Genomic DNA, 12890 nt, shown 5'->3' on the forward strand with positions numbered 1-12890 from the left:
TTCCTCATGACATTTTTTAGAAATTATTGTTTGCCTTAGAGTAGTTTATGGCCAAGGCCAGGTGTATCTGTACTGAATGGGACATGCACTTTTCTGAGGTGTGTACACATTCTCTCCAGGTCCCTATATCTTGTAATGGTCCCCTGTGGTGCAAGGGAAGTATGTTGGCAGCTGGGGCCCTTGCAATCTGGCACACAGCTTAGAATCTCGCTCTTCTTGATGGACAAGAAAGAGGGGAAATTGGACTGAGACTGAAATATTTTTCTAGTTAATTTGTACAATAACCGAGTCCAAAGAATTTCCTTCTCCTCATCCCGCTTCCCTGTGCAGCTGGAGCTGGAGGTGCGGCTGAGATGCCGATTTTAGACACAGTTAGTGAGGCATTGCCAACGTGATTATGGCAGGAGCAGCAGGCCCCAGGTGTTCACTAACCCCTATCTTGTTTATCATACCTGCCTCATTTCTTTTGTCCAAAAGGAAAACACACGCACACACGCACATGCACACAGACACACGTGTGCACACCCCCTTAGAAAATGAAGGGAAACTCAGTCAAGTGATAAAGGCAGGCATACGGCTCCCTTGGGGCTCTCCTCTTCCTTCCTGTCTCCACTCAGGCTTTTCCCTTGGGATGTCAAGATAATTGAAATTTCCTCACCCACTGAGGCCCTCTGTTTTGAGGTAAGCTTCCTTCTCTGCTCCAAGATCCTCAATCTGTCTTGTTTTTGACGGCTTTTAAGATTTTCTTTTATATGTATTTAATAAGAAAATTAATTCCCTGTGCTGGGCTCAGAACCATTTGGGGAGCATTCATTTGGAGCGCCTCCCTTGGCACTTTATCCCTTTGCTCAGAGCTGTAGTGTGGCTAGGGCTCGTTGGAGCCTGATTATCCTAGGACTGAAGATTCTGCCCTTTGGTTGGCTAAGAGGAAATAAGAAAAAGAAAAATACCTGGAAGGAGTGAGTAAGCTGCCTGGCACTATGAATGCTTATTAAATGTTCTCTATACTGAATTACGTGCCCAAGTCTCAAAAGGACAGTGACAGCAATAGAAAAGGCCTTAGGGAGCCAGGAATCAGGAAAGTTTAGTTACTTCTTTACCTACATTTGTCCTCTAGTATTTAAAATGATCCAAGGATCACAGAATTAGAGATAAAAGGAACCTTGAGATCATCTAGTCCAATTCCTTCACTTTATAGATGATGAAGCTGAGGTCCAGAGAAAGGGAGACTAAGTTCCCTAAGGATGCTGAGGTTAGGAATCCAGCTTTGATGACTCTGAAAGGCATTGCTCTTCCTACTGCACCCCACTGCCTCTCTTTTCACCAATATGATCCAGTTTTCAATAATTGCCCAGGTCACCTCCTCTTAGAAGATGTTTGCTGTTCCCATCCTGAGGCCGGCCTGAGGTCTTGGAAAGCTTGTTTGCAGACACCCTGTACATGACACCTCCGATACACCGGTAGCCCTTGCTCTTCCATGTTGGCGGACTTGTCTGAGATTTCCCACTCAGGGCTGAGTGTCGCATTCTATTCAGTCTGCAAAAGCAAGGAGATTCCATGTCATGTCAAGAATTGATAAGACAGATATATCAAATGCTTCTCTAATAAAGATAAAGGAAGAGAGTTTAATTGCACTTCATCCAAGAGATATGAAGAGAAAGTAGGACCAGAGGAGAAAATTTAGATGACTGACCATATCCACTGACTTGTGGGTTAAAAAACAGAACTTTTGATGGGGGTTTCTGGAGGGCTTAATGCTATGGTTTTAACTGTAATAATTGAGAATGACAATAGCAACTCATATATCTTTAAGATTCTGAGGTTTGCCTCATAACCATCCTGTGAAGTAGAATGAATATCTATTATCCCAATTTTGCAGATTTGAAAACTGAGGCTCAGAGATGGGAAATGACTTGTTTATGGTCATGACAACAAACTATGATTAAATAGCATTCCATATTTACTATATGTATATATAGTATAGACATATAGTAAAGGTGGAGAATTATAAAACGACAACAAAACAAAACAACAAACAACAAAAAAAAACCCAGTGCTATTAGGGTTGGTGTCAAGAGTAACTAGGCCTGTGATATCAAGCTAGATACACAGGCCCAAGAATTCTGTCCCCATCCTTAATTAAGAAAATTAATATGTCAAATAGCTCTGAAAAACATTTTCAGTATTTCAGTATATTTCAGTATAAAATAAGTATTACAACTTCACAGTGGTTGGAAAGGGGTGGGGGAGAGGGGGACAAACATTAATTAAATGCCTATTATATGTTAGGCACTGTGCTGAATGCTTTACAAGTTTTATTTCATTTGATCCTCCCAACAACCCTGAGAGGTTGGTCTGACTTCTATCCTCATTTTACAACTGGGAAAGATGGGCAAACTACAGCCCAGGGCCAGATGTGGCTCCCTGAAATGTTCTATCCACCGGCAGACATTATCCCTAATCTGACAAATACAATGAGTAGGATACAATACAATGAAACTTCGAAAGAGTTGCCTTAGAAACAGATTGACAGACGAGCATTTCCTTTCCTTTGGCCCCCCCTCTTTAAAAAGTTTGCCCATCACTGGGTCAAGTGATTTGCCCAGGGTTACACAGATAGTTTAAGTGTCTGAGGTCAAAGATGAACTAAGCTCATCCTGACTTCAGACCTAGTACTCTATCTACTGCTACCTAGATGCCTAAGTCCTAAGTAGTACAGCGGTTGGAGGTAAAGACAATAGATATTTAGAGAGTAATATTTATAATGGTGTAAATGCAGCTGTGATACTTATAAAGGAAACCATGTCCCCCTTTTCTCTCCTGCCTCTCTACTGACTCCTGCTGCCTTTTTCTCCTATCCAAAGTCTAGGGGGGAAAAATACTGAACAGGCCAGGAAACAGCTAGGTGGCTCAGTGGATAGAGTGGAAGGAACCAGGAGGACCTGGGTTTAAATCTGGCCTCAAAAACTTCCTAGCTGTGTAAGCCAAGACAAGTCATTTAACCCTGTTTGCCTAGCCCTTGCCCTTGTCTTAGAATTGTTACCGAGACAGAAAGTAAGAGTGAAAAAAAATGTACAGGCTCAGATTTCTAAAGAGTAAAATAAAAGCATTCCCCAATTAACAAAAAGTCAAATGATATGAACAGGCAGTTTTCAAAGGAAAAAAGTTAAAACTATCTATAGCTATATTTTTAAAATGCTCCAAATCATTATTAGAGAAATGCAAACTGAAACAATTCTGAAGCACCACCTCACACCTATCATATTGGCTAATATGACCAAAAAAAAAATGATAAATGGTGGAGGGGATGTGGGAAAATTGGAGACATTCTACACTGTTGGTAGAACTGTGAACTGTTACAGTCATTCTAGAGAGCAACATGGAACCATGCCCAAAGAGATATGAAATTATGCAAGCTCTTTGGTCCAATAAGACCATACTGGGTCTGTGTCCCAAAGAGATCAGAGATAAGGGAAATGGTCCTACTTGTACAAAAGTATTTTTAGTAACTCTTTTTATAATGACAAAGAATTGGAAACTGAGGAGATACTCATCAATTAAATAATGACTAAACAAGCTGAGATATATAATTGTAATAGAATACTACTGTACCATAAGAAATGATGAACAGGATGAATTCAGAAATGACTGGAAAGACTTTTATAACCTGATACAAAGTGAAATGAGCAGAACCAGAAAAACACAGCATACAGTAACAGGTATTATTATTATTATTTTTATTTTATGATCAAATGTGAACTATTATCAACAAAGCAAGTTTCTGAGATATCCACAGGACTCATGATGAAAAATGCTATCCACAGCCAAAGAAGGAACTACTAGATTAAAGCATGCCAACTTCCACTTTATTTCCTTCATGAGTTTTTTTACTGTTATGTGTGATATATATCTTCTGTCATAGAATGAACAATACGGAAATATGTATTGCATGAAAGCACTAGTAAAACCTATCAGACTATTTACTGACAGAAGGGGAGAGAAGGATGGAGTTAGGGAGAGAATCTGAATCATAAAAAGTCAGAAAACAATTGTCAAAAATGGTTTCTATGTGTAAATTTTTTAAAAGTTAAAAAATAACTTACTGATAAGATTCAAAGAGACATTTGTTTTCAGAAGGACAAATGAATTACACAATAGTGGAATTTCAGACATCAATGAACTGGTAAGTGGCATATATTTGGGGGTAGAAGATTTGCTTTTGCCTGTTAAAATTTCTTTCTGTATTCTAAAACCAATATTGGAAGGAGCCAATGGACCTTTCTTGAGTAGAGAAAGACCACGTAGTTGGGGAAATGGGACATGACCAGTAGGTCTTTATAGATCTAGCTCATCCCTATATTCTAACCTAGATCACAGTGTTTATAGATAATAAACGGTGGGCCTCAAGACTAGCTTAGGGTCTTCTTGCCTAGTTCTCCAGGACCTAAAGGTACCTAGTTGTCAAATATTTTTGCCTACAGGCCCATTGTACCTCTAAGAAGAAAGGTCCTGTGTTGGCAAGAATGGTACTTACTTTCCATCCTAAGTACTTTTCCATAAATAGCTTTATCAGCTGGGAAAGGTCTTATATTACCCTGATCTAAGCAGCTCTCACTATATTTGAAGTCTTAGGCTATCTAGCTCATCTTCTTTGAGGGGAACCCTCACATTAGCTACTATATGCTACATGTGCCTTTGGGCTACAAATATATGCTCAGAAACTATACTGAGGTCTGTTTATGGCTGCTTCCTTCCTTTTTTCATCTCACTCTCCTCTCCCTTCTTCAAATGTTTTGCCAGCTCCTCAGGCCCTCAGCAAACTAAATTAACAGCAATATTAACCTTCTCCTCCTGGGAGCAGCTCCACTCCTATTATTCTTTTATATATTATTCTATTGTTGCCGTATCATTATCATCTCGTTGTCCCTTGAATTTCAAGAGGAAGCTATCGACATATAGTATTACATGTTGAATCTACTTGCTCTAGCTTCTCTCATTTCTTTCCCTCTTTCTCCTTGCTGAATGTGTCTACTCTTTTTCAACAACTTTATGTATTCTTTTCATTCTTCTCACATTCCACTCTTTCTTCTCCTTCTTTACTTCTTGACCTCTTCATCATCTTCCCTCAATTAACTCTTTTTTTCTTCTAGTCCAGTGATTCCCAAAGTGGGCCACTGCCCCCTGGTGGGTGCTGCAGTGATGGGGGGGGGGCGTGGTGATGGCCACAGGTGCATTTATCTTTCCTATTAATTGCTATTAAATTAAAAAAAATTAATTTCCAGGGGGCTAAATAATATTTTTTCTGGAAAAGGGGTGGTAGGCCAAAAAAGTTTGGGAACCACTGTTCTAGTCTTTCTCTTCCTGTAGCCTGCTCTCCTCTTAACCTCCCTTCTCTCTTCCATTATCTCTTTTCCACTATTGCATGTTTGTTTGTTTTTAAATACTTATATAGTTTAGTAACTTTCCCTCTGTCCATTCGCTGTTAAGGCCATTGGGTCTTTCTTTTTATTTTTACTTCTTGGAGATTTAATTCATTAAGATTGGAACTCTCAACCTGGAGCCCATGCCTGAGTATATGTGGTCACAAGCCCTGACAGCTTTTCTGTTTAGTGGTCCTTGTCCTGCTTTATATTCTACCTTGTTCATTTTTCTGGCCTTATACCCTGATATTGTCTTTCCTTTTTTTTTTCTCCCTCCTCAGTTTCCCTAATTATTTCCTATTAATTCCCTCAGGCTTTCTACATGGTTCTCTAGGAACCCTAATCAAATCAATATTGCCATATCTTTTAAAAAGGGCATGTTAATCAATTCCCTTGTAGCTCAAGTCACCAGCTCTATGATTTGAAACCAAAATACCCCTCCTTGGCTACTAGTCCCTTTTAGGTATTGTATCTCCTTATTATAATATAAACTTCTTGGGTACTGGGTTTATCTTATAATCATGAGTACTTAATAAGTATGCTCTCTCACTGTCTGTCGGTCTGTTTGGATTTATATACTCACCATACCACACTAGGGCAGTTGGCTAAAGCACTTTGCCAGGCTAAAGTCAAGTTGGTAAGCTTCTGCTTGCTGGAAGCAAAGTGTTGGGTCAAGTGCAACATTCTTGGAGCTAGGTCAGACATGCCAATTGACCCAAATGATAGAGGAAATACATAGTATCAACAAAACTCTTCAGATGGACAAGACAATGGAGGAGTAAAAGAACAAGATCCAGAATGTGGTGCTAGAGAGGAAGACAAGAGAAGTATGGGATAGAGGAAATCAACAAAAAACTCAAGGTAAACGTTCTACAGGGTTGGCCTTAGACCCCACAGCCCAGATACTTACTGGTTCTGGTGAGGGACTATATGAGTAAGAATATAACATCTGCCTTCAACTGCAAAAGGTGAAGGATAACACCAAACACTCGCTTCTCAGTGACTGGCTTGCTGAACTTAAAAATTTCAAGCCCTATTGGAGGCTATCACAGTTTCAGACTTGTCCTCCACTAATTGTAGATACTTTGGGAGTGGGGTGAAGTTTGAGGGAGTTTGAATATTAGCTCCAATTATATATTCCCTACTAGGTAAATCAGGATGGCTTCTGATTTTGTTCTATCTTTCTTGATCTCTTCAATTCCTAATTTATTGATTAACAGAAAGATAAGACACATCCTTTAACTCTGATAGTATGAGAATAACCTTTACCAGTAAACTACCTCTTTCAAACTACAAGAGCATAAAAAATAAATATTGGTGATAACAATGATGTCCATTTTTATAGTGCTTTAAGAAGTATATAACTTTTTCCCTATCCTGTGATGTAGATATCAGAAATATTATCTTATAAAGAAGATGGAAATAAGTTGCCAGAGTCACATGGCAAGTTAAGTGTCAAAACCAGGATTTAAACTGTAAGAGGGAGATTTAGGTATTTTATAAATATATATTTAAAGTGTGGCCGGCAGGAATCAACAATTCAGATTGATTCCATAATTAAAATAGACCCAAGTCGGCATCGGACTCAAACTCAGTTATCTTCATTCTGAGCCCAGTAGTCTTTCTCTATTCATTTCCCATGCAGCTTCACTCCTTTGGACTTCTCTTCCATTCCCCAGGAAACTCTACATCCTGACAAGATCACTTTAGCTCTGGAGCTCATGCCTTCTCAGTACTCAGTTCTGGGGCTTCTGCCTCTGATCTGGAAGATGATCTTTTGATCTTTGCGCTTTTCACCTGGCTGTACTCTAGCCTAGCACCCTAGCCTACTCCATCAATGGTACTTTCCCTTTCCACTTACCCCTTCATATATTGTCTTCTCCTATTAGATCATGTTTTGTATTTGTATTCTCAGCATTTAATACAGATTGCCAAGGAATCAGGTAGACAGGAAAGGCTTTGCTTGAAGGAGGTAGGAACTGAGCTAAGCTTAGACAGATAGGTAGGATTTAAACAAGCAGAAAGAATGGGGAGGGGATTTCTCTGGCCATTTTAGGTCATAGGAATCTTCTTACAATCCCTGCCATCACAGACCATATATACAATAAACAGAATTCTATAAATAAACATAAAAGAATAATAAAAGGTAAAGTTTAGTGAAGATAAAGGTCAAGATTCAGACAAAATACTCTGGTAAACTTGAGAGAGAAGATTTTCTTTTGGAGGGCTTGGAAAGTTTCATGAATGAAGTGATGGGAACTAGTTCTCAAAAATATAGAAAAATTCCAATAGGCAGAGATATGGAAAGAGCATTTTCCAGGAATAAGGGTAAGAATGCTTGAATGAATTCAGGGGAGGCAGGACAATTCAGGGAATACTTAACAGTGCAGTCTGATGGAAATTTAGAGTAAAGAGATGTGAAAGGAAATGAAGCTGGGAAGGTAGGCTGGGACTAGAGGGCCTTTGAATGAAGAGGATTATTTCTTTAATTCAGAGGCATTAGATAACAAGATTGAATAAAACTTCCAAGTCTTTGATTAACAGGAATAATGATTTACACATAAACAGTTATGGTTTACATAACACTTTCATTTTATATAATTATCTTGCCAGGCCAGTAAGGTAGGATGGGAAAGATTACTGTTAATATTTTATAGTTGAAGAAATTAAGACTTGAGTGGGGGGAAATGACTTGCTCAAGGTCACATAGCTAGCAAGGAAAGGAGCTAAAACAGAAACCCAGGCTTCCTGATGTCCATTGTCAACTAATAACTAATAATTTCCAGCATTTATATAGTGCTTTAATATTGGCAAATTGAGTTACAAGTACTATATCATTTGATTTCCTCAATTCTCCTGAGTAGATACTATTATTACTTTCATTCTACAAATGAGAAAGCGATTATTAGTAATTATTACTTCTATTCTATAAAAGAAGCAGAGGAACTCAGGCAGCATTAGAACTCAGGTCTTCCTGGCTTTAAGTCTAGCACTCTATCCACTGCTATCTACCCTAGATTTTCATTAATGGTAGGGAAGGAAAGGGAAAGAAGAGGAAAAAGGGATGCTGAGACACTAGATTTAGTTCTCTCTAATGGAACATAGTATTTTAGAGTTAGAAGGGTCCTGAGAGATTATCTAGTTCAATCCCATTATTTGACAAAGGAAAAGCAATTGGGTATATGCTTAAGTTGAGAAAACCAATACTTGTTTCCATATTTTTCTACTCTGTCCATTCCATGGAGGAACATCCCCCCAATCCATCTGTATTCCAGGCCAATTTTTCCCATGAGGGACACTTCTCTTCTAGTTGACCCTATTAAAGAGGGGTGGGTGGGTGATGGTCCACTGAGCCAAGAATGAAGATTTCTTGGTTTTGGAAGGAGAAGAAAGAGATTATATAGGGGCATCCTCACCATATCAGAACTCAGGAACAGTTATCATCTACATTTAGGACTAATTCCAGTGGGAATGTATTTATGCAAATTAAAGCTCTAATTTGATATTGGTTCAGACTATGCTTATAATGCTATTACCACAAAGAATATCAACAGGACAGTGCTAAAAAATCTGTGTAAATTAAACCCTGGTAGTCGGTCTATCAGCAAAATGCAATCCCTGTATGAATTACCTTTAAATGAAGATGTGTTTGAAAGAGAGAATAAGAGCATGTAATTGTTATATTTATTGGTAGTAAGACAGGCAGACTTGCTTAACTTGCTGTTGTCCCTGGCTATCAACTCATTTGCCTGATTCCCCAGAAGCTGCTGAGTATGTTGAAATTCTGCAATGTGAGGGGTAACTTCAGGACAGAATATCCTGGATAGATGGAGCCCTGCTAGCTCCACTCCTTCAGCTGGTACTCAGCTTAAACCAAGGTCAAGGTATCAGATGAGAGGAGAGCTCAAGGGATTGGGTGTGGTATCGAAAGACTAGGAACCAAACTCAGTGTAGAGAATGTATTCTAACAAGGAACTGATCTGATACAACTGATGTAAGAACAATAGCTATTCCCTCATAGACAAATGGTTAGAGGATATGAATAGGCAATTATCAGAGGAAGAAATTGAAGCTATCAGTCACCATAATGAACCCCAAAAATGTTCCACATCACTAATAATCAAAGAAATATACATAGTATTGAGTCTAAGATGGAAGGTAAGGGTTAAAAAACAAAAAGGCAACTCAGAAGTTCTACCTCACTGTTATCAAATTGGCAAAAGTGCCCAAAAAAGTAAAATTAAAATTGTTAGAGAACTGTTAGAGAAGCTTTAGGAAAACAAGTACACTAATGCACTGCTCCTGGAGCTGTTAATTGGTCTAGTCCAGTGATTCCCTGGTGGGTGCTGCAGTGATCTGGGGGTGGGGGGTGGAGGGGGGGAGGCGGTGATGGCCACAGGTACATTTATCTTTCCTATTAATCGCTATTAAAATTAAAAAAAAATTAATTTCCAGGGGCGCTAAGTAATTTTTTTCTGGAAAGGGGGTGGTAAGCCAAAAAAGTTTGGGAACTACTAGTCTAGTCATTCTGGAAAGCAATCTAGAACCATGCTCCCACAACAGTATTAAACTGTGTAAACCTTTTGACCTAGAGGTATACTACTACTAAGCATATTCCTCAGAGATCAAGCAAATAAGAGGAACCAGATGTACAAAAAATATCGATAGCAATTCATTGTATTATGGTAAAGAACTGGAAACTAAGGGAGTAGTCCATCTACTGGAAAATGCTAATCAAATAATAGTTTATGAATTAAAACTATTATGCCATCTGAAGCTATGGTCAAAATGGATGATTTAAACAGAAAAGTGATCATAAGTTAATCAGAGGAGCATGTACCTGTGAGATCTATTGGATAAGAAAAGAGTTTATGACCAAAGAAGAGATAGAAGATCATAGGATATAAAACTGATAATACTGATAATAAGATTATATGAAGTTAAAAAACTTTTGCAGAAACAAAGCTAATATAGCCAAACTAGAAGGAAACAATGGAGGGGGTGGAATTTTTTTTTACGTTTCTCTAATAAAGGTTTCATTTCATATATATATGGAACTGAGATGAATTTATAAAAATAAAAGCCATTCCTCTGTTGGTAAATGGTAAGAATATGAACTGTTTTCAGAAGAAGAAATCAAAGCTCATTATCAATAATCACATAAAAAAGGCTCTAAGTCACTACTAATTAGAGAAATGCCAATTAAAACAAACCTCAGATACTACCTCACCTTTATTAAATTGGCTAACATGACAGAAAAGGAAAATGACAAATGCCTAGCAACTGGGGAATGGCTAAACAAGTTGTAGTATATGATTGAAATGGAATACTATTATACTCTAAGAAATGATAAGCAGAATGCTTAAAAAAAAAACTGGAAAGACAATATGAAGTGATGCCAAGTGAAGTTTGAGCTAAACTAGGAAAACATTGTACATTGTAACAAAACTGCACAATGATCAATACTGAATGATTTAGCTATTCTTAGCAATACAACCCAAGACACTTCTAAAGGACTCATGATGAAAAATGCTTTCTAACTCCAGAGAAAGAACTGATGGAGTCTGAATGAAGAATGAAGGATTTAAAAAAAAAAATCAAAAAACCTTAATTTCTTGCTTGTTTGTTTGTGGGTCTATATTTCTTCACAACATGACTAATACAGAAATATGTTTTGCATCATTGCATTTGCATAACCTATAACAAACTGCTTGCCTTCTTGATGAGAGGGAAGGGAGAGAGGCCAAGAATTTGGAACTTGAAAAATTTTTAAATGAATGTTAAAAACTCCAGAGAAAAAAGTGATGAGTAGGATGGTTTGAGAAAAACCTGGGAAGACTTATATGAACTGAGGGAAAGTGAAGTGAACAGAACCAGAAGAACACTGTATTCAGTAACAGCAATATTGTAAGGATGATCAACTGTGAAAGACTTATCTTCTCTAATCAACACAATGACCCAATACTATTCCAAAAGGACTCATGCTGAAAAATGTTATCTATCCACAGAGATAACTGATGAACTCTGCAAACTGAAGCATATTTTTTTAGCCTTATTTTTCTGCCTTTGTGTGTGTGTGTGTGTGTGTGTGTGTGTGTGTGTGTTCCATTGCAACATGGTTAATATGGAAATAATGTTTTTACATGGCTTTACATGCCCAATCAATATAAAATTGCTTGCTTTTTCAAAGGTCAGGGAGAGGCAAGAAGGAGGGAAAGAATTTGGAACTCAAAAATTTTAAAAATGTTTATATGTTATGTAGGAAATGTTTAATAAAATAAAATTTAAAAATACATCGGTGGAAACTACTCTGCACTGTAAAGGCAAAAGAGACAAAACTTTAGAGAAACCTGTGAAAATGTATATGAACTAATACAGAGTAAAATGAGCAGAACCAGGAAAACAACACAACAACATTACAAAGAAAAATGACTTTGAAAAACTTAAGAACCCCCTGCCACTCATAATCATCTTTTCACAGATCTACTGTTTCTTGCATTCTAGGTTAAACTGGGGCTCCTTCTCAGAAGAGAGGTACACCAGCAGTTAGGCAACTGTTCACCAAACCTGACCAAAATAAATTGGACCATCAATACTGAAGCTATTGTCTTTCTGAGACAGAGCCTGCACCAAATGGTGCTTTGGCATCTCTGTAATCTTCATTTAGGCCTAGGATGTATAAGAAAACTGAGAATCAGAAGATGCTGAGAATCAAATGTTAAAGGAATTTAGAAAAGTACAAAGTATTAAACACTGATTCTAGGACAAACAGCTCCAGAATGTTGAGGGAACCTAGAACATAAGTTTGGTCAGAGTGAGCCACAGTTAATCAGTAAAGGACTCCTGGAGGAGAGGAACAAGAATATATAGATAGTGATACGATTTGGATACAGAACAGCTCACATGAAAAGATCTTAAGGTTGTATTGAACTAAATGCTCGATGACCAATGTAATGTGCTAATGTAATGGTTAAATTATCAGAAATAGCATCCTATATAAGAAGGTGAAAGCCCCAATATATTCAATCAACAAGTATTTCTTAAGCCTCTATTATGTCAAAGAGGCTGCTGCAGCTCAGTGTTTAAGGGCACAGGGCCTGGAATCAGGAAGCCCTGAGTTTCACATCCTAGTTGTGTGACTTTGGGCAATTTACTTAACCCTTTGTATGATTAAGAGGCAACCAGTGCTGCACCTGGTGTCAGGAAGCCCTGAGTTCAAATACAGATTCAGACATTTCCTACCTGTGTGATCCTTAACTTCTGACTGCCTAACAAAAGAATCTACTGGAGAAGGAAATTGCAAACTACTCAGTATCCTTATCAAGAAAATCTCATGGATAGCTATGGTCCAGGGTGGGTCATGAAGAATCAGACTTAAGTGAATGAAAGAACAACAATATGCCAACACTGTGCTAAAGATACGAGGAGAAAACAGTTCTTGCTCCTAAGGAACTGACAGTCTAATGGGGT

At 38.0% G+C, this 12890-nt stretch overlaps 1 protein-coding gene across 1 annotated transcript in view; it reads right to left on the reverse strand.

The window, feature by feature from the left end:
- Positions 1-12890, reverse strand: part of ZC3H3 (zinc finger CCCH-type containing 3) — a 501954-nt gene that overhangs the window by 130384 nt on the left and 358680 nt on the right. The window contains 1 exon segment of the mRNA XM_044669341.1: positions 1325-1536. Coding sequence (XP_044525276.1) covers positions 1325-1536 — 212 coding nt within the window.

The sequence above is a fragment of the Gracilinanus agilis genome, chromosome 1 (genome assembly GCF_016433145.1).
Source record: "Gracilinanus agilis isolate LMUSP501 chromosome 1, AgileGrace, whole genome shotgun sequence".
Lineage (NCBI taxonomy): Eukaryota > Metazoa > Chordata > Mammalia > Didelphimorphia > Didelphidae > Gracilinanus > Gracilinanus agilis.